At 52.7% G+C, this 26,789-nt stretch overlaps 1 protein-coding gene across 3 annotated transcripts in view; it reads right to left on the bottom strand.

The window, feature by feature from the left end:
• The window catches only part of Dnmt3a (DNA methyltransferase 3 alpha), a 103,796-nt gene that overhangs the window by 74,167 nt on the left and 2,840 nt on the right, over positions 1-26,789 (bottom strand). For 2 of the 3 annotated variants that reach the window (XR_013429175.1, XM_040271406.2), the window contains exons 1-2: positions 21,530-21,550; positions 2,973-3,218 (exon numbers count right to left, since the gene is read on the bottom strand). Coding sequence is in view for 2 of the 3 variants with exons in the window: in XM_040271406.2 (XP_040127340.1) it covers positions 2,973-3,218; positions 21,530-21,535 (252 nt within the window). In the remaining variant the exon portion in view is untranslated. Of the gene's footprint in view, positions 1-2,972; positions 3,219-21,529; positions 21,551-26,789 lie in introns of those variants that run through there. The other variant, XM_078029552.1, reaches the window with a different exon arrangement.

Genomic DNA, 26,789 nt, shown 5'->3' with positions numbered 1-26,789 from the left:
ATCTTCAACACCCTCCAGGTGGTGCGGATGAGGCTGGCCAGGGCATCACATTTTGATCACGGCTGTCCACCGCAAGCTGTGATCCAGGGCAGATGGAAGCCAGGGCTCCAGGGCAGTCAAGATCCGGACAAGGCCCGCAGGCAGAGGGGACAGCGTGAACAAAGGCCTGGCACCCAGGAAGCACTCAAGTGGTATCTGGAGGCGGGACTGGGACAGGCTGGAAGGGCAGGTGGAGCCGGTGATGGAGGGGCCAGTGGGCAGCCACACCCCTTCTCTCTGGCTACCCAAAGAACTCCTTTGTGCCAGGTGCCCCCGACAGCTTCACCAGGCTCTTGGGCTACAGACCAACCCATGTCTCCCTTCTGCAGCACCCTGCCCCAGGGATGGCTTTAACGGCAGCTGCCCCAGGCAGCTCCCTGGCTCTGCTGGAGCCAGCCCAGAGGTGCCATGGAGGTGTGCCAGGTGAGCCAGCATGGTGGTGGGGAGGAGGCACACAGTGCCCCAGCGCTTGCCTACCTGGATCACTGCCATCTTTTGGCATGATCACCTGCCCTGCTGCCTGTGAGTGCGCCTGCTTTATCGGCACCAGCATCTGGAGCTGGGGTGTGTTTGTTGCCATTGGAGCCAGAGCAGTTACTATGGGTAGATAATAATAGCAATCGTAATCCTTCATAATTGGACCAGACTTTGCTGTCTGCAGGGCACTTCCATGCCCATGACCTCATCTGACTTCCACAACCGCCCTGGAAGACAGGCGAGGCTAGAGTTACTATCCCCATTTTCCAGCTGAGCAAACACAAGCCCAGATGGCCTGAAGTCACTTCTCCCGTAAGTGGCAGACTTGGGATTGGGCAGGGGACTTTTGACTCCTGGGGCGGTGCTCCTTCTCTATCCATAACTGTCACAACGCAGAGCTGATCTGCTGTTGTCTGGGGGGGATGGGGGAGGAGAGCTTTGTGGTCCGGTCACAGGAGGAGTCTGTCCACCTGTGGGGGATGGCTGGCCAGTAACTGCAGGAGCACTGTATGAAGGCGTGCTAACATCTGTCAGGACATGGGACTCAGGGTAGGAGGAGGCTCAGAGCCACCCAATCCACTAGGGAAATGAAACCAGACCCCAGGAGGGGAAGGGATCATCCAGAGCCACAGCCAGCCCTGAGCAGAGGTGGACCCAGGTCCCTGACTTTGCGGCTGCAAGCTCCAGGTGTCTGTGCTGCCTGAGTCCTGAGCAGGAGCATCCTGGGGAGCCAGGTGGGTGGTACTTGTCTGTAACCCAGTGACTACAGAGGCTGAGGCAGGAGGATTACAAGTTTCAGGCCAGCCCAGGAACTTAGCAAGACCCTGTCTCAGAAAATAAAAAGGGTCGGGGATGTAGCTCAGTGCCAGAGCACCCCTGGGTTCAACTAACAAAAGAGAAAGGAAGAGTACCCCGAAAGGTCTGTAGGACCACCTGGACTGTCAGTTCTTTGCTTGTGGGATTAGAAAGAAGGGAATGGACCTGTAGTCCCAAGAGCCCTGCACAGGGCCACAGCACACACTGACGTCCCTGCATGCTCTGCCTGACTGTGCCCACACACCCCTGGGACTCAGCAGGGTTCCAGGCTGGGAATTCCTGGCCTCATGTGCACACGTGTGTGTGTGTGTGTGTGTGTGTGTGTGTGTGTGTGTGTGTGTGTGTCCACAGCAGGAACCATGCAGGTGGCCTTGGAAGGGCTCAGATCTGGGGAGGCAGGAGACCAGGCTCTCATTTGGACCCACCACTGACTAACTGGGCTCAGTGTCCCTATCTGGACATCAGGGCCATCTGTCGTGCCCTGCTTGTTTCAAAGGTTGTCCCTGAGGACAAATGGAACAATGGATGGAAACCACCCAAACCCAGAAACACACTCTAAGAACAAGCAAGTCCAGGAAAGAGGTGAGCGTGCGAGGGATTTCTCAGCATGGCATGCAAGGCAGGCAGAGCTGCCCTCCTTGGGGTGGGTGCCCAGGCTGCCTACTCAGGGCCCCCCATACCTGGTGCCAGGGGTCCACCCTGTGCCAGAAGAACAAACTGCTGCCCCCAAGAACAGGCCCTGCCACTGCTAGACACCACCCAGCATCCCAACCCTTCAGAAGGCAAAGGGAACTGTGGAGACAGGCCAGGAAGGGCCACTGTGGCTCCCTTGGAGGATGACCATGGAGTTGACTTCCCGCTGACAGAGGGAAAATAGGTCCCAGTGTTGGAGTCAGAAGTCTTTTTTCCCATGAGTGGTCACAGCTTAGGAGGTCCCAAGGTGGCCTATGAATTCTGATGAAAGCCCCTTCAACCGATTCAGGCTAAACCTGGAGTTCAGCAGAAGAATGATGAGGTTACCCTCGTGGGACTCTGAAAACAGGGGGGCCACCAGCTCCATGGCCAGAAGCTACATCAAAGATCATGCAGTGACACTCTCTCGGAGCCCGGGTGGTGGGTGAGGAAACGCCACCTCTAAGGGATGCTGCTGTCCCCAGCCACTGAGTATCTGAACACAGCAGTGTGTCTGTGTGGGTGATGGCCCTCGGGAAGTCACTGAGCACCCTGGGAAGCAGGCAGCTAAAACAAAGAGGTGGAGTGACTCACCTGAGGACTCACAGCAACAAAAGGCAGATTCTACAAGGGAGTCGGGCTGTGGGACTCCCTTCAGAGCTGCTGGGACTGGGGTTTGAGTCTGTGCCCATCACCATGGCAGCTGAAAGCTGAGGCCCTGGAGCCAGGCTATTGGGTCCAAATTCCTGTCCCACCCCCAGATCTTCACCTCTCCAACCCTCAGCTTCCTCATCACCAAAACAGGGCGACAAGGGTCCAGACCACCCTGCGGAGGAGAACCAAGGGAACTGCCGGCCTGACCGCACAGGAGCAGCGCTCAGCACAGCCGAGTGGTCACTCTGTGGGGACAGGGTCCTCCTGCTCCCAAGGCACCAGCCAGAGGGTGTCCTGGAGAGCCACTTGCTCACCTTCCGGTCTTCCTCGCGCTCCGGAGCGGAGCTGCTGGTGTCCCCGGGGCCGCTGGAGGGCATTGCGGGCAGCTGGGCGGTGGGAGGCAGGCTGGGGCTGCGCGGGGCTGGGGGGCTGCCGGGCTTCGGGGAGGGAATTATCGTGGCCTTGGTCAGCGAGAGTTGAGACTCAGCATAGAGCCCAGCGGGAGCCTCGGGGAGACGCGGCCTCAGTTGGCGTGTGGGTCTGGGCCTCCGTGCCTCCACCTGTGGGGGGAAGAGAGCGTCAGCAGGGTGGCGCACCAGGCCCGCTCCCACCTGAGCCCCGGGGCCAGCGGGGCCTGCGACCCCCTGGCCCTGCTCTCCCCTCGCAGCCTCACCAGCACCTCAGACGCAGGGACACCGAGGCCGACTGGCCGGCCAGCACCTGTGCCCCTCGGGCACCTCCCCGCCAGGGTGGCCTCCAGGCTGCTGTGGCCGTGGGTGCCACTTCTGGGACTTCCAGAGGCCTCCTGCCTCCTCCTCCTCTGCTCTCACTTCCGTCCTTCCCTTTGAAAGCTTCCCGCACCCCCTCCCACTGCGACAGCCCTGGGAAACCCCAGCCTCCCCAGGCCCCCGGCCCTGCCTTTCCCTTCTCCTCTGTCCTCACCCGACCCCACCCCCACGGCTCCTGCCACGTGGAGGAAGTGAGTGGCAGTCACAGGATGTAGTGAAATGAATGTCACCTCACGTCGGGGGCTAGCGCCTGGGCCAGCGCCTGGGCCGGGGAAAGGGGGGGCCTGGCGCAGGCCGGGCTGGCGGTCCAGGGGGCGCCCCACAGGGCGAGGCGAGGCCCAGGGAGGGTGCCGGCTGCCCTCTGGCCGACCAGGGACAGGCCCCATCTGCCTGCAGAACTGGGGGCTCCAGCGAGCTCCAGGCTGAATTTTAGGGGCTTTTCTTCTTCCCTGTTCCAGGTGTGGGCTTCCAGCCAGTGAATTAACAAAGCCTGGTGCCTGGGCCACAGCTGGGTGGGGGTGCTGTGTCAACCCCGCCCGCAGGGAGCAGAGGTCTCCGCTCCCACCCCCGGAGACAGCGCCAAGCCCCTGCCTCGAGTGCTGGCCCGCGGGAGGGGACTGGCAACAGCAGGAAAGTGGGAGGCAGGCTGGATCGGGGCCACCCACACCCTTCCCCTTCCAGTTCCCGGCTCTGCTTCCCAGCTCTCCTCCCTCTTGGGCTTTTCCTCCCTTCCCCCTCCAGCCAGGGCTCCCTGGAAAACCAGGAACTGGAGACAGCACCGCCTGGGCTCTCCCATGGGCCCAGCTTCTTCAGGGGGCTGGGTGCAAAGCCTGGGAGGTGGGTGCCCCCTGTCCAGCTCTGCCCTGGGGTAGCCTGAGCAAGCCGCAGGTGGGAGGAGCCTTCTTGGGGCAAGGACAGGAAGGGTCCCTCAGTTACAAACCCAGACAGGATGGAAAGCCTGGGTGCAGGGCGGGTGGGCAGCTGTGCCCTCCAGGAGGCCTGGGGGGGGCAATGCACCCTATCTCCCACACCCGGGGGCTCGGCACCTTGCTGGGCTCCATGAGGGTCAGCTGCTGGACCCCTGAGAGTGTGGATGGCAACCGCGAGTAGCCCTCCCCTGTGATAAGATCCTGTGCTAAGCTCAGGACGGCGCTCCTCATGTGGGCAGCTGCCAGTACCTCCTGGTCTATGTGGAATCTAAGGCTCAAAACAGCAATGGGTGGCAGGAGGCAGGAGGCAGGAGGCAGATCTCTTGACTCCTGTGTTCCCAGGGGCGGGTTTCTCTGGGAAGCTACATCCCCCAACTCACACCACCCCACAGAAGAAACTGGAGTCCAGTGGAGAGCTCACCCAACCCCGAGCACCCCGAGTCCTCAGCCATTAGCAGTCATTGATAGTCCTCGGTCATTGATTAGTCCTCAAGCAATCATCTCCAATCACCCCCAAGTCAAAAACTTCAAAGGATGCAGAGTCTGGCTAGAAGGAACATTTAGCCCAAAGCAGATCAGAGCCCGGTTCTGCCTGGGCTTCTCCTCTGGCCCTCAGATCTTCGTCACTGAGATGGGGAAGCTAGTATGGCTGACCTCCAGGACCTCTTCTAACCCTGACCTGTCACGCTGTGGAGGCCCCACAGGCAACAAGGAGCACAGGTGCGAGGCAGGCAAGGCCAGGCACCTTGGGAGCCCCAAAATGGAGACAGGGAGACCCAGGCACAAAGTAAACAATAGGAGTTAGTCTCAATACTGCTCTGGGGCCCAAGGACACGAGGGAGTGGGGGCCTGTGACACCAGAGGTGCAGTGAGAGAAGCCCTTTCAGAGAACCTCTGTCCCCAGTGGCGAGGAGGAACGCAGATGGGAACGCAGAGCATCACAGGGCACTGACCCCGAGGGAGACGTCCCGGAAGGGAAGAAGATATTTCTTCCTCCTCATCTTCCTCCACCCCAGTCTCTGACATCTGAGCTACATAAATTGTCCTCACAGAAAATGCAGTTTGACTGGGTCAGACTCAGTCTCTTTGTGTTACTCAATGGACCAGCCGTGACCATAGGTGGCTCTCAAAATCACCCAGCATGTGACCAGACCAGGCTTGTACTGCACAATCGAGGGGCCCCTGGGTGGCCCAGGTCCCAGGCCTTCACGCAGCACTCAGACCTCGGGAGCAATCTTCTCCCAGGCAGTCTGGTTGCAGGGAGCTCCGGGGCCACTGTCCCAGCCCAGCAGCCCGTGTCCCCCATGCTTCACGGCCCTGCTGCCCCCAGCACCAGAGCATGCGCCTCTCCTAGGCCAAGAGCTACACCACAAAAACCACCACCACAGAAAAAGTCCTTGCTAAGACCCCTGCCACCACAGCCAGCAGCTTTCACTTTCTCTCTGGTACTTTCCATTTCTACGGTGACCCTATTAATGTTTACGGCGATGACTTAAAAGAAGTATAAAGAATCCCGTCGTGGAAACATCTCAGCAATGCCACTAGCCCATCACCTTCAGCACCGCTTCAGTTACAAAGCAGCTCTGCCAAAAGATCCGGGATTTTTTTTTTTAAATATATTTTTTATTTGTAGATGGACACAACATCTTTATTTTGTTTATTTATGTGGTGCTAAGGTTCGAACCCAGTGCTTCACACACGCTAGGCAAGCGCTCCACCACTGTGCCACAGCCCCCCACACACACACACCAAGATCCGGGATTCTGAAGATACACACTTCACCACCTTCTTCCGTCCAACCTCGTAGAAAGGTTTTTTAAGAAGACGTAAAAAATCAAAAGATTGGGCTGAAGGAGAGAAGAGACACTACTAACAAAATCTGGGGATCTAGAAAGCAGACCTGTGACAGCAAAATTTGGAGCAGGAGAGTGAAAGCCAATCTACAACACAGAGTCCTCAACAGATAGGTGACGTGATCACACCAGGTACTCTGGGACTCGGGTGAAGGGATGCGTGTGTGAAAATAAAGGGTCAATGAAATAAGTGAAATCCCTCCCCCATCCCTGAGAAGTCTGAAGGTCTAGGGAGCATAATAAAATAGGGGGCCTTGGCACAGACAGTTGACTGGCAGGACAGAGAGCAAAGATGGTATATGAAGCCAAAGAAAAGAAGGTTAATGGAAATGCTGATGTAGGATCCCTCAGGCTGTTCCCAGGCTGGGCTGGAGAGCAGTGGGAGCCTGACCTTGACCTTCTCCTCTGGAGAATCTAAACTGACCAAGAGAGAAAGGCCTAAGGATGCCAATACTAACATCAGTAACAAAATGGGCTCCAAATGTCTTGCTCAGGTCAACAAGTGTGGATTTCAAAACTGACAAGTCCCACCATCGTGCTGAGAGCTTACAATCAGCTTTTTTTAGTTCCCTATTCTTAACCCAGAAAGGACAAACAAGGACTACCAGACATTCAAGGGAAGTAGAAGATAGAGACCAGAACAGATAAACCAAGACTAAGCCCAAACCAAACACAACAATAACAAAAACCATTTGGAGGAAACAGACTTTATGCACAGAGAAGATACTATATCCATGAAACAAGAATGGGATGCTACTAAAAAAGAATAGTCAGAGAACTAAAAAAGAACCCCTAGAAATAAAAATCATACTAATAGAAATATAAGACTCAAAAGAAGACTGGAAATAGAACTACCATATGATCTAGCAATTCCACTACTGGGTATATAGCCAAAGAAAATGAAATCAGTATGTCAAAGATATATCTGCACTCCTGTGTTTATTGCAGCACTATTCATAATAGCCAAGATACGGAATCAACCTAGGTGTCTACCAATGGATAAATACACAATGTAGATACACAATAGAATATTATTTTAAGGTACAAAGAACAAAAGCCTGTCATTTGTAGCAACATGGAAAAGTATAGGGGACATTATGTTAAGTGAAATAAGCCAAGAATAGGAAGAAAAATACCACGTTTTCATTTATATATAAAAGCTAAAAATGTTGATTTCATAGAAGTACCGAGTAGACAGTTGGGTGCAGTGGTGCACACCTGTAATCTGCAGGAGGATCACAATTTCAAAGCCAGCCTGGGCAACTTAGTGAGAAATTTTTCACATCTGAATAACAGGAGTTACAGAAAGAAAGAATAGTGGGGGGAGGGAATCACTAATGAAATAAAATAACTGTAAAGAATTTCCCAAAACTGAAAGATGGGAGTTGCTCCCTTGAAAAGCCTAACTGTCCAACACACAGATGAACACAGCCCCACACCAAAGCCACACTGTGAACTTTCAGAACACTGAGACGGAGAGAAGAGCATTCCCCTTACCAGAGAGGGAGAAAAGTGATATAAAATGGGTCAGGAATTAGAATGGCTTCAGATTGCTCAATAGCAATCTTGAAAAACAGATGATAAAGCCCTCCCCTCAAAACCCTTTTTTTTGGGGGGGTTGAGTACTGGGAATTAAACTTAGGGGCACTCGACCATTGAGCACATCCCCAGCCCTGGTTTGTATTTTATTTTAGAGACAGTGTCTCACTGAGTTGCTTAGCACCTCGCTTTTGCTGAGGCTGGCTTTGAACTTGCGATCCTCCTGTCTTAGCCTCCTGAGAGCAGGGATTATAGGCATGTGCCACCATGCCCGGCTCCCTTCAAAAACTTTAAAAACAAAAATATTTACTTTTTAGTTGTAGTTGGACGCAATACCTTTATTTCACTTATTTATCTTTATGTGGTGCTGAGGATGGAACCTAGGGTCTCGCACGTGCGAGGCGAGCGCTCTGCCACTGAGCCATAACCCCAGCCCCCTCAAAAATTCTTAAAGATGAAACAAACCTTAATTCTCCAGTTAAAATTCTTCCCCCTGACAAATTATCTTTAAGTGCGAATGGAATTAGGACATTTTTCAGACACGCAAGGTCTCAAGCCGTTCTCTCTGGAAGCCAGGGAAGATGTCCTCTGAGCCACAGGAGGCACAGCACAGAGGAGAAGGAAGTGCATCTGGGGAAGAAGGTGAGGAAGCTGCCTGGTGCACCCGCACAAGCCGCAGGCGATGCCACACCCACCTAAGCGGTGTGACCAGTCTGAGGCCTGTGGGGTGTGACCATCACCATTCCCTCTGCTGCAGAACCTGGCAGAGCACAGGGACAGCTCACAGCTTGACTCCGCTGTCTGAACCCAGGCACAAAACAGGGAGTCACAGAACAGCAGCTACCACGTGGCACGTGCCTAGAGCGGCTGGCCGGAGAGAAAGAGTGAAACCTAGAACTGAAACATTTTCTTAGCTGCTGTGGCTGTCCTTGTGGACCGCCAGACTGAGGCTCTTAGGTGTGGGAGGAATTAGCAACAGGTACAAAGAAAACAAGGCAGGGGAACAAACAAGGTAACGGTTAACTTCAGGGGGTAGAAGGCAGCGAAAGGCCAGAAACCACCCTACGACACCAGGAGGCTCCGCTGAGAACAGTGCTCGTACCAACACGATAGTGGACACACTGCGCTGATCTAGCAAACGTGTGTACACGTGTGTGTGTATATGTACACACACATACATGTTGCATGTGCCACCAAATTAATGGCTTAATTCAAGACAAGTTGATTATCTTGCAATTATCCTGCCCGTGGGAGGTACAGCGGTTCTCAGTGCTTCTCCTGGCCAGGTGAACGTCCAGGTGTTCTTTTCCGGAAGCTCTAGGAAGAATCCATTTTCCTGACTTTCCCAGCTTCTAGAGGCTGTCCCTCTTCCTTGATTTATGGCCCCTCCCATCTCCAAAGTCACTGATGGACATTCTCTCTCCCATCATGCCACTCTGTCTCTGCGTTTGTTACCTCTTTCTGACTTTCTTTATGTTTCATGTCTTTTTTTCTTTTTGCTTCAGGGGATTGAACCCAGGGGCAACTCACCACTGAACTACATCCCCGACCCTTTTTATTTTTTAATCTTGAGACTGTGTCTTGCTAAGTTGCTGAGGCTGGTTTTGAACTTGTAATCCTCTTGCTTCAGCCTTCAGAGTCACAGGAATTACAGGCATAGACCACGGTGCCTGGCTTCTTTATCTTTCGTTTTTAAGGACCCTGTGGCTCCACTGACTCACCCAGATAATCCAGGATAACCTCTCCGTCTCAAGGGCCCTGATTTAATCTCATCTGCAAAGGCCCTTTGGCCATGTAAGGCAATATATTCACAGGCTCCGGGGATCAGGATGTAGCCATCTTTGAGGGGCTCTTATTCTGCCTATTACATGTTTACACATATATACATCAATATATGCATACACATTTTTGAAAGAATATTGGAATGAGACTGTAGGAGTAGGCCTACCACAAAAAAAAAAAAAAAAAAAAAAAAAAAAAAGCTATTTAGGAGGATGGCTGGAGGGGAGAAAGATTGGCCATGTCAGAGAATCTACCAAATAGGAAATCAAAGGAAAAGGTCTACATAGATTGATTGAAAATGTGCACCTTACTCAGAAATAGGAGATGTAGCCAGGCCACCACTTATGAAAGTAGCGACAGCCTCCCAGTTACTCTGGAGGCTGAGGCAGGAAAATCACAAGTTCAAGGCCAACCTTGGCAACTTAGTGAGACCAGATCTCAAAATAAAAAGGGGTAGGGGTGTGACTCAGTGGTAGAGTATCCTGGGTTCAGCCCCCAACATGAAGGAAGAAGGAAAAGAGATAAAGAAAGGCAAACAAACAGGAGACGTAAAACTGCAGGCAGAGCGGGCTCCCAGGGTTGAGAGTGGCGGCCCGAGGAGGGGCAGGGCAGCTGCGTTTTGTCAGGGCGGTGAGCACCACTGGACTCCTTAGGTCGCTCTGTGCTGCTGTAAATACAAACTAATTTTTGGAAAGAGGGAATGGGGATGGGAAAAGGCTTCACCCACCCAGCCACGGTGGCGTTTGCCTCCGCTTCCTCCCCTATCAATACGAAAGTGGCCATGGCCATCGCCCCTCCGAGGCTCGGTGAAACCAGCACATCCCGCAGAGGCACCTCAGCAGCTCCTCAGCCCACGCAGAGTTCCATCACCAGCTACAGGAGCGGTGCCTCCCTGCGCCCCCTCCCCGCCCCCTCATGAAATATTCACCCCTCCAGTGACATCACTTCCCCAGGGCAGCCCTGCTGAGCACCTCCTTTCCGTTCCTCCCAAACTCGGTGTCAGCGCTGCGAAGTTCCAACCACAAACTGGCTCCCTCACCAGCCTGCCTCGGGCCAAGGACCCGCAATTCAATGGCCCCCACCCCCCACCTCAGGACTGTCCCACTCAAAGAGTCAGCAGCCACCCTCTGTCCCCAAGGTCAGCCACCTTCCTCACCTACCCCAGTCTCCCCAGCACAGACAAGCTGACCGTCCCCGGCCTCAGCTCTTCCTTGCTTCAACCAGCTCCAGCTAGGTTGCCCCTCCCAGCAGCCCTTGGCAAGGGCCCGCACATCATGACCCCTGTCCACCGTCAAATCCATCAGTGCCCACAGGCCAAAAGCTTCGCTCCACCAAAAAAAATCCCAGTGGCATCATCCTAAGAGCCTCCTCCCCATCTCCAGGCCTCTATGGGAAGGCAGGTGAGGACATTCTCTGGGGGTTTGGTTGTGCCCCGCTGAGCCCACGCCACCCCATTGCAGAGTCAGGGCCTGTCCAGGAGCAGCCAATCAGAGGCCTCCCTGGAACTTCTTCACTGATGCTATGAAAGATGCTAGTAGGGTGGCACGTGAGCCAGGGGCTACCAGCAGACTTCCTGTGGCCACGAGGGCAATCTGGGCTGAGGACAAAGAGCAAAGAAGTGAGGACAGGGATCAAAGGTGGCAGGCACGAGGGGCGCTGCACCTGGCCGTACCTGTGGTGGCCATCCCTGAGTGGCCATCCCTGAGCTCCCGGCTGTGGGTGTCCTAACTCCCACACTCAGTATTGAGCAGACATGGGCCTGACTGGGGCTGATCACCACCTTGGAGTGTGCAGTGTTCTCAGCTGTAAAGTGGGGGCATAATAGCACTGCCTCACAGGGCCGTGGGGAGGGTCAGCTCAAAATGCACTGGGAGTGCTCATGAGAGCACCTGGCACAGAGAAAGCACCCCATAAAGCTTAACGATTATTAGTGCCTGACTCATCCACCCACAGATTCCTGTCTTTTCTCAAAATCCCTGGAGTGCCTGTAAGTGGACGTCGCTCAAGCCCGAGCGTGTGCGTATTATGCTCCTGGTTGTGCCAGGCGTGAGCCGTGCTCTGCGATGCCAACAGCTTACTTACGCCTCACTGGTGCCCTCTGAAGTGGGTGCTATTTTTATCCCCATTTCCCAGATGAGAAAAATAAGGTACAGAAAGGTTCATAAAAACTGTGTTTTTGAACACAGTAAGAGGCGTCACAATAAGAGGCGGTCTAAACCCAGACCCAGGCCTATACTGTTCAGAAGCCAGTTCTCCCCTCCATCTCAGTCCCTCGTGACTGCCAAGTGACTGGGGAGATGTATTAACTGTGGGCACGGTTGGTCAGAACAGTTTCCAGCCAGCCCCCTTCTGGTTAGGCTGGTGTGCATTGGGGCAGGGAAGCAGGTGGCGGTGGGCTCGCCACCTTCTAATCACAAAACCCTTCTAAGCCAGTGAAAGGTTTAGTTTGTTTGTTTGTTTTTGGTGGTGCTGGGGATTGAACCCAGGGCCTGTGCATGCAAGGCAAGCACTCTACCAACTGAGCTAGATCCCCAGCCCCAAACATTTATTCATTCAACTATTCACTGAACACCTACCGTCTGCCAGGCACAGTGCTCCAGGACACGCTGTCCCATTTAATCCTCATACCAATCCTATGAAGCCTAGGAAGTGCGTCCCATCGTTATTCCCATCTTACAGAAGAGGAAATGGAGAGATTTATTACCTCTCTAAGACAGCACAGCTAGAGAGTTCCAGGGCGAGACTATGAATCCAGGTCCATCCAACCTGGAGCCCTTGCAAACACAGCGGCTCTCAGATGGGGACGTTAAGCACAGACCTCAAAGCCACTTCCACAGTGCTCTGTGCCCCTGGGGTGACCCCAGCTCACAAATAACAGCCTCATAACAGAGCTTTCTATTGAGCTGGGAAGAGGTAGAAACGGGTCCAGTGGGTGATGGAAGGCAGGAAAGCATCGTGAGTCCCCTCCCCCTACCTGTCCCATCGTCTCCCAGAGCAGTGACAGGCTCTGGGTTGCTGTAAACTGGGGGCCAACAGAAGGCTGAAGGGGACCCCACAGACTTCTAGAGGGAGATGTCTGTCTGCTAACCCCCTTCCTTCAAGTATAGCCTCTCTGCGTCTTGAGTCAGGCTGGGTAAGGAGGAGGGGCAAGGGGAGGCTCAGTGCCACTTTAGAGTGAGATGACATCATCACCCATTGCTCTTTCAGAAATACCACTTGTATCCACCCACCCACTGCCCACGGAACACCAAAAGTCACCGGTGACAGGTTAATAGTCCTGCCAGCCTGTCCCAATTTTGGAGCCCATTAGTCTGGCTTGGGAGTCACAATAAGGTGACTTTGGCTCTCACACACCCCTGGAGGCCAGGTCACTGTGCCTGCACAGGTACTGCCTGCAGGAGCATTTACGGCAACTCCACACCTGCAGCCAGGATGGCCGCCACAGGGCGGGCTGAGTCTGAGTCAGACTCCTCTGCTCACGCTAATGGTTACCATGACACAGCCCCAAAAGTGTGTGTGGGGGGAAGTTTATACCCAAAATAGATGCTGTTAAGGAGTTGGAATTGTTCTCAGGAGCCAAAATGAGCCACCAAAGATTTCCATAAAGGAGCCTCCATTGCCAAGGGTGTACCCACAAGGGGCCATGTGTGCTGTGGCGGTCAGGTGGGTTTCCACGGCTCAGGCATCAGGGGCTGAAAGTCCATGTGAAAAATCAGTCATGTGGTCGCTGGCAGGCTTCGTGGCAGTCATGAGTGCCAATCTGACCTTATCCTCCCCAGGAGGTGTGGCCCAAGAGCCACCCCGTGTGCCTCTCTGGTGTAAAGACCCTCTTCATGAATTCTCCCCTTAGCTCCCTGGGTTTGGCCCCTGCTCCCTACCCCATACCTCGGAAACCCTGTGGGGACACAGACTGCCTTCAACCCCCAGAGGAAAAATGCTTCCACCAGGGAATTCCAAAATGGTTCCACCGGAAAGTGAGATATCTTCCTGGGTTTTGATTTTGGACCCCCCCCCCCCCCCCGCCGGCCACTGAATCCACAGATAAAGGAGTTACTCTACTGTGGGGAGTAGAGAAACTGATTGCTGATACTCGGTAAAGCCAAAGAAGGCTAAGTCTGGAACCTGGGAGGTTCTCCCACGTGACTCTTAGAACTTCTGTGCTCTAAAGTAGGGATTCATGGAAAACTACAGTAACAACAGAATCAAGACAACGGCTCAGGTCCTTCAGGAATGGAGGTTTGGGTCACTCCATCAAGTTAATGCAGCATGACTTGCTGAGACACTGGCTGAGGGTAGAGATGCAGAATGGGAATGGGAGAGGGAAACCGGACAGCCAGTGTGGCCTTGTGAACAAAGGCAGAAATGGGGACTGAGGCATTTGTGCATATTTCCTATTTACTGGGATGTGTATTCATTTGCATATATAGTTACCAATTGTCTTCCTCTTTTTTTCTTCTTCCCACTGTTTTCTATGTAAATTGTTAGCAGTTAACTTTTTAATTTACTTGTTAGGTAACAAGAGTCAGGGGACTCTGGCTGAGTTTGAGAAGTTATTTCTGTAGCCAGGGGTTGGTACACCGATTATTGGGACTCTACTTGGGCAAGAGGATGAGAATGTTACAAGGATAACTATGTCTTGACAGTAGATATCTAGTCATTTTGCTGCTGCACAGGAGTTTGGATGAGTGTAAGGGGTGCAGAGGGAAGCTATGTAGCCAAAGGGGTGGACTGTACCAGTCCACCTTTGTGAAAACATAGGCGAGCCCTTTAAATACTTTTCCCCTTTCCTGGCTGGCACAACATTAACTTTGTCAGTGGGGGGCACTGCAGAGACATTGAAGGAGGAAGGAGATTTCCTTCCCAGACCCAGTCTGCTCTCCTGGAGGGCTTCCACATTGTACACAACTCCTCCAGCAGCCAGATCCTGCAGCCTGGATGCTTTCCAGCATTAGGTTCTTGCAGGAGGTGAGCTCCCAGCACCCACCTCTTCTGTTGCAGCTGCTCTGGCACCTGGTTCCCACAGCCCAGCTTCTCCAACACCTGATTTCAGAAGTGCGGGCTAACCAGCAGCACCCCACAGCCAGCAGCTTCACCCAGGGGGAGTTTAGGAGCAGTGCCTCTAGTAAGATCCTTCCCCTTGATCAACTTCCCTTGGGACCCAAAGGATGGACTTCCAATAAGTCCCAGAGTGCAGATTTCTAGAAAGTTCCACCAACATGGCTCCAATAACTTTTCTGCCATCCAGGGAGCCACAGCATGCCCTCTCCATCCTGGTCTCAACCTGAGCCCTGGGGGCCTCTTTCTTGGGCACGCTATGGCAATGGTAGTGGTAGTGGCTATTTTTATATCGTCTATTTCTGTATTCTTTGGAGTTCCTGGCACTAACCAATCTCTTATTATCCCAATCCCCTGGTACCACGGACCATTCTTTAAACTCTCCTTGTTCAAAACACCGTGTGGTTTCTGTCTCCTGCATGGGCCTTCGCTGAAGTCACCCACAGCCTCCCAGGGCTTTTTTCTATCCTTGTGGTCCTTGAGCTCAATTCAGGAGCCCTGGTAGCTAATGACGCCCTGCTTCAAGCACTTGCTCACCAACCAGATATCCAGTGCCACTGCTGTGTCGGCCGGGGGTGAACAAGGGACCCCTGCTTCTGGAAGCTCACAAGCCAGTGGCCTTCTCCTCCCCCTTCCCTCCACCCTCCTTTGGTGTCTCCCCCTCCATCCCAGCCGCTCAGTGCAGACGGTTCACATGCAGCTTCCTCAACCAAACACCTGATGCCTAATGAGAAGTTTCTAAAATTGACTTTGACAATGGCCACACAATTCTGTTTGAGTACTAAGACCATCCAATTGTACACATACATGGGTGATTCGTATGGAATGTTCTTATAGCTTCTATTTCTGTACTCTTCAGAGTTCTTGGCACTGGCCAATCCCTCATTATTCCAATCCCCTGGTTTAGCTGATCATTCTTTATATTAAACTTTCCTTGTGCAAAATCCCATGTAGTTTTTGTCTCCTGAATGGGCCCTCACTGATAGAGTCAGTGAATAATATCTTTTTCTTTTTTGTGGTATTAGGAATTTAACCCAGGGGCGTTCTACTTCTGAGCTACATCCCCAACCCTGTTTTAAAATTTCGTTTTGAGAGGGTCTCACTAAATTGTCAAGGCTGACTTTGAACTTGTGATCCTTCTGCCTCAGGCTCCCGAGTCACTGGGATTACAGGTGTGCACCACCACACCTGGCATGAATTATATATTAATAAAGTTGACACATATCCCTAGCTCTCCATCTCTATTTATTTGAACTCTGTGATGCCAATATTTTCCACACACGGTAAGATCTAAACTCTGGTCTTGTCTTACACCAATGGGTGGCTACAGAAAGACCTCGGCCTCCACCTCTGGCCTCACCCTCCACCTCTCCCCATTCCATGTCTAGTCATAGTTCTCAGCTGACATCCCCTGCTCCACACAGTGTCTGCCCACATCACTCTCTCCTCCAAAAGGGGGCCCCTCCCAGAAGTCCCCCAGTTCCTCTCTCCCTGACCCTCAGTCTGACATCTCTCCTTCCGCCGTTTGCCCCCTTCTCCTTGTCTACCCACCTGGGGTCTTTAATCAGCTTCTGTGGGGGGTTGCTCAATATGTCACGTGTATGTGGATGTTTCTATTTTCCCAAATAGATGAGGTCAGAATTCATGTCTTGACCTTTCCTGGTGCCTTCTCCTCGCCCTGCAGCCCACAGTTGGGGCTGCTCCCGCCCCCCGGTTCCGGGTGACCCTTGAGGCGGAGAGGACTGTGTGAAGTCACTCCCAGGCAGCTGCAACATCCCCAGCACAGTGCTGCGGTGCCTAGAGTGGCCCCCCACAATCCCCATTCTAGGGGTCACTTGGCAGGGCCCCCCAAGCACTGTACCAATGGAAAGGCCATTTTCAGGAACCCAAGGACAGAACTGACACCTGGCAAGGGGGGTACAGGTTCTCCTGTCCCCAGATGCAAAGCTGAAGGGGGTCATGATGGTTCCAGGGTGCCAGTGATCCACAGGAAGCAGAGGGCAGGTGAGTCCCTTTCTCCTGTGACCTCCCTCCCCACGGTACCCATGGACACGCTTCCCTGACCCCGACTGTGTCATTAACTCCCTAGGCTGAGTGATACCCTCAATCACCCAGCTGACCCACTCCAAGGTCAAAACTAGGAGGTCCCCAAGGGTCTTCAGGGACTGGAAGCTGCTATTGGGGCTTAGCCTCTCCCCACCCACTAAGGCAGAATGGAGCTGCTGCCCTCAGAACTACCCATGGCACCCTGAGCCGCTTTCCCCTCACCCTCCACCCCAGCCATTTGTGGAGGGGATCAAGCAAGGAGGAAGAGCTCCAGGATTCTGAGCAGCATGTCCCAGAACCACCAGCCCCTCCCCCAGACCCCTGCTGCATCCCACCCACCCTTCCACCCTCAGGTGGCTCAGCCAGACCCCACTCTGGCTCTGTCACTCAGAAGTGTGGACCTCAGTTTCCCAATCTGTAAAACAGGCACAGTGCTGGCATGTGGTAGGCACTCAGTAAATGTTCATTTAAGACATTACATGGCTCAGAAAGAAAAGCCAGTATGGTTCTCAGGAAACCTAGACTCCTACTTAAGACTCCATCAAGGGTGCTGGCACGTGCTCCTAGAATAAAGGCTGTGGCTTCACCCAGAGCGATGACTTATCACCCAGCATTGTGGCCTTAGGAGTCTCTCGCAGCCATACAGACTCACACACACACATAAGCACACAGACAGACAAATACCCAGCCATAAACACACAGACACAGATGCACACAGAGACAGACACAGATACAAACACAGACACAGATGAGCATGCAGAGATACAGAGAAACAGACACATGAGCACAAGTACATGTGCACCCAGCTACAGAGACACACAACACCCGCAGACACACGCAGATGCACGTGCACACGCTGAGAGCAACCGACAAAGGCACGCACCCCCCTGGAGCCGCAAGCCTGGGGGCACCTGGAGCAGGGGGGCTGGTGGCCACCCCCACACAGGCACATGCTTGCACATTTCACCTACTGTACGGGCCAAAGAGGCATTTGGAAACCAGCTTGGGAAGCTCATAACCATTCATAACATTGTTCTGAGAGAAAATACAAAACATTGCCCTATAAACAAACATTTGCAATCGAATTCCTCCAAAAGCTGGGAATTGCCTGTACCAGAAAACTAACAGAGCAAGAAGAGAAAAACCACATAAACTTGGTTTGCCTCTGCAAAATTAATACCAATTACAAAAACATTTATGTGAACTGCTTACCATTTACACCTAATTACCATGCAGCACAATTATGCATATCATTAAGGGTATGCCAGATTAATTATGCTGTACATTTCATTTGATTACAGCACCACACCCTAGGTTCAGATAGGCCCAGCCTCCAGAGGGGCAGGCTAAGGCCTGGGTCCTCTCTGTTCAAACCAGAGAAAAATGGATTCCACACTCAAGTAAGCAGCAATCCCCACCCAGGTCGCAGCCCTGGCCAGAGAGAGACAGCCTGATACTTGCCAGGCCTCCTGGCCCACATCGCCAGCACAAGAGCCCCTGCTAAAAAGCCACCCCCCCAAACCCAAACCTCTGGAACACAGGGATGCCTCAAAGATCTCCCCCACCAGAGTGGCTGCAGATCACAGGTCCCCAACACGGCAAAGAGCCACCAGGTGTGTCCCTCACAGAGGATTCTGGCCCCACTGTTTCCTGAGATCTGGCTGCACAAGCAGGACAGCCCACCCCAAGTCCAGGCCAAGTCACCCCCAATCTCACCTCCCCAACCCCACCAGGGCTCTCACCCCTTTCCCCTGGCACACTGAGCCAGCTGCAGGAGGAGGTCCCAGAGGTGGTCCCACCGAATCTTGTGACTATCCGCCCTGGCTCCCCCGAACCCTCTGCTCTCCACACAGCCCTAGGCAGCTCGGCACGACGCTCCCTCTCAGTTATTAAAACACGAGAAAGGAGCCGACTCCCCTTCCCATGCTCAGCAGAAGCTCCTCACACACCAGGGTGACTCAAGTCGCAGGAAAAGAACTGGGAATAAGAGTCACTGGGACCTCCCAAAAGGATCTTTGCAGGAACAGGGAGCTCAAAACTGACTATGACTATGGGACCGGGGATGGGGGGGGAGGGGGACAGGCCTCTTGGGAGGCAAAGCACCAGAGGAGACTCAGCTAGAGAGAGGGGAGGGACGGGGAGAGGGGCGTATACACCGCCTCTGCTAAACAGGGAACCTACATGGTGGAATGTTAATCTTCTTACACCTGTGAGGCCAACTGGATAAGAATTCTTTTAAAAGATGAGTGAAATAAAATATCCAGGTTTAGCACAAGATGCAACATTCGAGGAAACAAACAAACACACACACAAATCTGTGATGTTACATCCGCTCCAAAGATGGCACCACCAAGGCCCACAGAGGTTAAGAGATCTGCCCAAGGATACATGGCTGGGAGGCGGCACAGGGAAGGTGATACCACTGCCTGTCCAGCCCGAGACTGATGGCACCAGCATGATGCCACGCTGGCCCTTGCCTCTGCCTGGCTTCGGTGCTGCTGATGTGGCTCAGGTCATTTTTCTAGAAACTCTTTGGAAACAGCTTTCAGATTATACTACATGTGACACACAAAAGACTCATTTCTATTTGAAAGAAACAGTTTTCATATCTTCTCTGTTCGCTTAGCAAAAATGCTGTCCCCAGCTTGTCCCCTCCTATCTTGGTCAAACAGCCTCTCCATGGAGGGTGGCTGGAAGGCCCGACAGCTTTACCTCAATTTCCAGTCTACACATAATTCTCACAGGGTGGTGGGACTTACCTATACACGCAGCCAGAGAGTGGAGTGACAGGTCTAGGCCTTGCTGCTCATCTCTGGAGGGAACCACAGAGAAGCAGAAGCCCCAGCACAGGTCCCCAACATCAGCAAGTGCCTGGTTAAGTCACTGCCTCCCTAAAGCATCTGCAGGGCTGCCTACCAGTGACGAACCACATGCCCCTTTCACAGCCATCCCACTGGACGCCCCCTCCAGGTCTGTGATTCAGGCTCTCTCCTCCTTCTGCAAGCCTGGCCCCTGTCCAGGCTCCTCTGAGGAAATCCCACCCACCCTCCAGCCCCAACTTCAATGCTGCTTCCCTGGGAAGCACCCCACCTCTCCCCCACGCAGCTGGCTGAGCTGCCCCCACTCCCATCAATGAGCAGCCCTTCCTGCCTCTGCTTCCTGAGTGTCCCTCAAAGCATGCCCTCCTCTAAGCCCACGCGACTGCCCCTGCTTTCCTGCATCAGCCTTCCACCTGGGCTCCCAGTCACCAAACTTACCTGTCCCAGTTCTCCACCTTGATGTCCCCAAATGATCTTTCTCACATATAAACACAAAGCTCCTGGCCCAACATCCCTCATGGATAACATCCCAGCCCCGGTGGCCTGGCCCAGCCCAGCCTCTGGCTTTCTATCCTGGCATTCCCTACACTCCAGCCACATCGGGCCAGAACATGCCCTTGACCACCTAACTAATTGCTCCCTGCTCTTCAACTCAGCTCAAGTGTCACATCCTTCAGAAAGCTCTTCCGGACCTTCACTCCCCTCCGAGATCCAGTCAGGGCTTCTCCCAGCTGCCCGCACTGTGACTGGCCTCGCCACACTCCCACCTAAGCCACTGGCTCCTGGGGTCTCTCCTCTGTGTGGCCAATGCCCAGTATCCAGAGGTTCCTCATAAATGCTCTCTGTGGTCTGAGGCAAGGGACTTCCAGAGGAGAAGCTCAGGAGCCGTCAGGCCTGCCACTAGCTCTCAGATGCTAGGCTGCTGGGAGGGTGTTGACAGAAGAAGACTGAGAGGCAACTGCCCAGCCCCAGTGGGCTTTGCAGCTGAGCTTTCAGTACCAGGCAGGGCCCTCAGGCCACCACCAGTCAGGCTGGGAAGCGAGGCTGCGAGTGCATGGCAACAAGCAGCGCATTGTTGCCGGTAATAAAACCATTAGGAGCCATTGCTGAGTGCAGCTGCCAGGCCGCTGTGGTCTAGACCCTCCCATGCCTCCAGGCCGTGGCACAGCCAGCCTGCCAGCAGACCCAGAACCCAGAGCAGAGGCCTGTCTGGCCCCAAGGAGACCAGAGGACAGGGAGGGAAAGAGTGCCCAGGGGTTGCAGATACTATGTGGACAGGGGTCTCTATACAGTTAAATCCTGGCTTTGTGGAGGAAAAAATGGAGGTCCAGAAAGGCCAAACTCCTTGTTGGCACTGGGAAAAGGGACCCGGGTCAGACAATGAAAGCTGGTGGACAGAGATATCTTTCTCTGTCCGTGCCACGGCTCTCCCTCCAGCCCAGAATCCACTGTGGGCTTGGGGATCATTCTCATCGTGACTCTCTCTTCCTTTCACCTAAGGGCGATGAGGACAGGTCACCTTTGCACCAGAGCCTTCACAGGGGTTGTCCTCACTCTTTGCCACCCAGGAACTACCCCTACTTGAAGAGGTGTGTACCTCCTTGGCAGCTTACTACATTCGGGCTGTTTCCATCAGCGTCTGCATTTTGTTCAACTCTGGTAAGATGAGGACACCCTTCTCCCTGAGCTACAGATGCAAACCCTGCATCTCACAGCTGTTCAGGGCTCCAGCAACGGAGCCTAATACAATATGATAATCCCCTGGTACGGGAGGTCTGTCCCACTACCCAGTTCCTTTTTTGCCCTGCACATCTGTCCCTACCAGCCTAGAACTAAGGGACTGTTCTGCAGAGAGACCAGGGACTGGCTCTGCTTGCCTCCCTGCTGAGAGCCATTCATTTCTCCTTCTGCCTTCTTCCAGAGGAGGCTGGCAAAGACCCTTTCCTGTGCTCTGGGGAGCTTCAGAGAGGAAGGGAGCTCTAAGACACACCTATGGCTGGGGAGGAGAGAAGACTGTAGAAGGGGAGTGGTCTGATATCTCTATGCCTGGGCTGGGTCACCTGCATGAACCCCTGGGCCAGGCCACAGTCGTGTCTTCAGCTCCTGGAGAACATCTGGGCCTCAACAGTGCACCAAACTGATGTCTTTCAGCAAGATCCTCAATGATGTGTTTCTCACCCTGGGTAGGAACAGAGTTTCGAGTCACCATTCTAGAAAGCTAACTCTGTCCACTGTCCCTGGGGAACAGGGTTCAGGCAGCTGCCTATTTTCTGCTTGTAGTCCTTGCCAGTCCAGGTCTTTGCCCTGAAAACTTTCTAGAAAAGATACTCCCTGCAAAGGTTTAGTTTACTCCAGTAATCTTGACTTGTCTGTAGATCAATTTCTTATCCATTATGAAAAACAGTTCTGTTCTCCCCACTAGGATGACTTAAAATTCTTTTTCACAATAATATCCATAAACTTTCAATATATGTGATTTTTTTCCCCTTGATATCTGATCATTGTCAATAACTCATCAAATTTCTCATTCCCATCCTTGGTATCCAATCATCCTGGCTGCCTTTAGCAAGAATCCTATTATGTCTCTTTGCCAGGTTCCCTATCTTATCCTGACCTCTAGCCCTGCTCCTGGCTAAGAATCGACACTGGTTCAGGCTATTCAGAATGGAGCCCAGTTCTATACTATGGACTCTTTCCCCCTGTTGCAAAAGTTCCCAAATAAAATCTGTTTTTAACCGCTTTTATTTTTTTTAAGGTATAGTTTTATTTTTGTTGTTATCATTAAGAAACAAACACATGTTCATTTACATTTTTCCAAAGAATACAAAAATGTATAAAGTAAGAAGGCAAAATCCTTGCTGACAGATTGGGTGTATATCCTTCCAGGACAACTTTTTTATGTGCATACTGGTCCACGCATACATGTTAATATTTGTATTTATTTTAAAGGAGTTTTACAAAAATGAGAATACACTATGCATGCTGCTTTTTGGGTAAACCAATACCAATTCATGGGCATTTAACAAGTCAGAATAGACACCCTTCCTACCTCATTTAAAAGGTTCTGGAGGATCTATTTAGATTCCCCTTTATCTATAAATTTATTTAGCCTTCCAGAATCTATAAAATTAATCACACAAGACCATCCCTTCAAGAAGCCTCCTTTCCAAGATTCTGCTTGCTAGCGGGTTGGAGGATTCCTGGTCTGGCACAAGTTGGGGCACACTCCCCTGTGCCTCCCAGGGTCCTCTGGGGAATTGAAGGGAGGCACAGTCCAGGGCCTTGCAGACATCACGCTGACACGGTTCATGTCCTGCCAATAGCTCAGTCAACCACAAATCTAACCCCTCAATCCCATAATCTTCACTCTAAGCATCATTTTTAACACTTTCAAGTAAGGGTCACTGGAACGCTGTGATCTAGCTGAGTAGGTCTGGAGCATTTTCTGTACTGACCCCCAACTAATCTAAAACAAGAACACTGATCTAGGACCCAGGAGACTCGAATCCCAGCTTCCCTGTTGCTGGCTAGAAGAGATGGTCCTCCGTCCATCCCCTCTTTGCACCCAAATGGGGTGCTAACAACAGGCTGAGAATTAAATATGACCTTGACATTTGAAACAGAAACAGAGGAGCAGGATCAATACAGATGACCGCAGGAAAGAGAAAATAGGAACCTGGTCGTATATCTAAATAAGGTCGGGAAGGCTTAGGGGTCAGAGAGGAGCAGAGCAAAATAGGAGGGGGGCCTGCAGACACCTCTGCTGCTAGAAAATTAATCCACTCCCCACCAGGACTTGGCCAGGAAACCTCCAGGCATCTGCATCTCCTCCCCCACCTCTGTCCTCCAGACAGGCAGTGGCCATGGATGTGATCAGCAAGGGAAATGTGGCCTGGCTGGACAGTGGGCCCTGTCCATGGGCTGTCCTCACCAAAGGTTGCTAGGCACCTGCCCCCACACCTGGGGGCACTGCTGCCTGCCCAGGCCCCTCCCCTCTGAGTAGGCAGCTGAGCTCTTCAGAGTGTGGGGGAGGAAGAAGAGGGCAAGGGGAGTCTGCATGTAGAGGCGGGAATCTGCCATTCCAATCCCATTTCCCTCCCACCCTTCGGAGGAATGTCCTGGATGCTGGGGTATCTAGATCTGGAGAGTGATCAGTGGGGGATATGGAAACCTTTGAAAAGACCAGAGGAGGGACCCTCTGCCTCCAACCACACTGTGATTGCCATCACAGGCATGGACACTAGCACTTGCCCTGGCATTCAGTGGCCATGACCCCCTGGGGCTGTGCACTTCAAGCCTGCTCAGCTCCTCTCCAAGTCTGAACTCTTGGGCTCTTGTCTATGGAATATAAAGAATCAATATCCTATTCCCAAAGAGCAGCTCAGTCAGCCCCTCCAGCTGCCCCCTTCTGTTCTGCCTTCTCTCCACCCTGCCCCCACCCTCAGATGCAGGCTGTTCAGAGCTGCTCCAGGGGCCACACAGACTTTAGGAGTCCCAGGAACCTTCTCTCCAAACCAATTCAGGGCCTCAATCTGACCTCCAGCATACCCCAGGCCCCAGCCACTTCCCCAGCCACTGTCCCCACACTGTGGCTGCTTCAGATGATACTCTTCCCCTGGCCCTTCGGAGCTCTGAGACCCTTCTGAAGAGTCCCCTCCTCCAAGAAGCCTTCCTTGACCCCCTCGGTTATTTATGGCCTCCCTCTCCTTTGAGCACTTCACTTCTCCCAAGATGCTCATACTGCAGCGTTAATTAGTTGGGTACATATTCAGCTCAATGTTCCCTCAAAGCCAGCACAGGGCTTGCTCACAGGAAATGCTCAGCAAACCTCTGAAAAAAAGGAAGCAAATGTGGGGGGGATAGTATTGACTTCAAGACAAAATAAGAGGGGCTGGGGCTGGGGCTGAGTCGTAAAGCACTCAGCACGTGTGAGGCACCAGGTTCGATTCTTAGCCCACACAAAAATAAAAGAGGTATTGTGTCACTCTACAATTTATATATATATAAAAGAATAAAAAGCTGGAGTGAGTTTCAGGGATTGAAGGTGGCAGCATAACCTACTGCCCCAGCACTTTGTTAGACCCTGGAACAGGTTGCTAAGTGGCCCTGGGGAGGCTCCCATCCCTCCAGATTTTCAATCAGAATCAATATTTGGCATATCTGACCAAGACTTTGCAAAAGAGGCAGAAGGGCAGACAGGACTTCTAGGAGACTTCCCATGGTGTCAGTCCCTGCCTACTGCCCAAAGGAAGAAAGTGGTCACAACCTGCTCCCATGCTGAAGCTGGGAAGTTCAGCTCCTTCTGACTTCAGGGCTCTCCCTTAACATTGCTTTGAAACCAGCTCATGTTGAAGCAAGTCCTGTCTGTCCACAAGCAGCCATACACCACAAGAACACAGATCTGCACAGACCCATGTGCACCCACACTTCACCAAGTGGAGACAGCTCAGACACAAACACAAATCTCAGGTTGAAAACTGATCTGAGATTTGGTAGTTTTTAAGGGAGACATACTGCAGTCAAAAAGTCAAACAACTGACAATAAGCCCTCCAAGTTGAAGAGGAAAGGAATCCGCACTCTTTATTTACAAAATTAAAGCCCACTTCGGAGCAACACAGTCCCAGTAGAAACCCAGTCTTGACAGGCAGGCCAACGGCCTCTGACACCTACTAGACACCAAGATGGAAGTGGACGCGACTCCCAAGAGCAGTGCCCTGTCCGTAACTGCTAAAAGCCAGACACATGCTCAACTATCAGCAGTACATGCAGGGTGGAGGGGACCTCAGGCCAGCAAGCTAAAGGCCGCAGAAGTGGTGAGGGGCAGGAGCATGTCATGGTACTCAAGTGGCTCTTCTGACTCAGGCTCTGTACCAACTGTAGGAAGAACTGGGCCTGACCCTCCCCACAGTCTTCAACCAGGTCTGAGTGTTGTCAGGGCTTACAGTTCAATCTCAAACTCTAAGGCCTAGAATCTTAACGTAATAGCTCAGAACCTAAGGGTAGAGAGACAAGATCCATTTTCAATCTACCCTTTAGAGACAGCAAGGCTGCTCTCAGATTCCCTTTTCTACTTGGTTCCCCATGGAGGAGCCTCTAAAGGAGCATGGGAAGAGCTGGGGTCTCTCAGGAAACCTAAGCTGACCTATAAGTAGGTGATGGCCACTGGACACAAGGACAGCAACAGTAGGCAAAAGAGAGTTGACCATAAACCTGCCTCCTGAGAGAGGGCAGGACTTCAAGTAAGCTTCTTTTCATTCGCAAAACACCCAGGGAGGCTACACTAAATGTCCAACAGGAGACTCAGATGGACCAGGCAAGATGCCTTCTCAAACTGATAGGGGACCTGGACCCACAGTGGCAGCCCAGGACACAGCTGTGGTGGAGGCAGCCTTGATCGCCCAGAGTGCAAGCCAGGGTCTCATGGCTCATCCTGTCTTCCTGGCTGGCTTTTAAGAGGACCAACGGCAGAGAGGTATGAAAGTGATAGTAAAATATCCTTCATGGACTGAGGGGCTTACAGTAAATTGGATTCAGGAAGGAAGGAATTTCAGACATCACCCACACGCAGATTTCCACAGGAGCCTACAGAAGGACACACACATCTGAGGTCTTAATGAAGCTGCACTCTCACACCCTCTGCAGAGTCGGATGTGACAAACCTGTCTCCCTGCAGAACCTCCCTGCAGCAACCCTCCTTTCCAAGGCCCACCCCCTGGGAGGTCCTGCTCTCTCTCTTATACCTCCTCTCCAGGAAGTCTACCCTGACTACATCTGTGGTGAAAAACAGACCACTCCACCCCCATTCTGGGTCTGAAATTCCACCGCCAAAATCAGAGCCATAGAATTTCAAAGTTGGAATGGGCCTCCAAGCTCCAGTCCAACCCCCACCCCACAGAGGAATCCTGTCCGCAGACACCCTGACAGATGGCCACTGGCGGCCTCCCCTAAGCTCCTCCAGTCCTGGGAGGGCAGCCCTTGCACTGTGGCCCGGTCACTCCTTGAGTCTAGAAGGAATTCACCTCCCTTGAGGTCAGCCTCTCACTGAAGGCACTGGAGCCTCCATGGGATAAGAAAGCAAGCCTCGGGCAGCTGCGTATTTGATGAGGAGCTGAACACAAGCGCCAAGGAGCAGGAAGAGAGGCTGGAGGGAACTTCAGGCCCAGAGTAGAAGGGAACTGAGGAAAGGGAGCAAACAGGTGGCACACTGGCTGCTTGGCTTAGCCTGGAGTCCCCCTGCACACCTACACATGCACACATTGTGACAGAACTGCCTGTCAACAGTCCCACCAGCGCCTCAGTGGAGCCTAGAGAAGCAGAGG

The sequence above is a fragment of the Ictidomys tridecemlineatus genome, chromosome 12 (genome assembly GCF_052094955.1).
Source record: "Ictidomys tridecemlineatus isolate mIctTri1 chromosome 12, mIctTri1.hap1, whole genome shotgun sequence".
Lineage (NCBI taxonomy): Eukaryota > Metazoa > Chordata > Mammalia > Rodentia > Sciuridae > Ictidomys > Ictidomys tridecemlineatus.
This window is presented reverse-complemented; position numbering and strand designations above follow the sequence as displayed.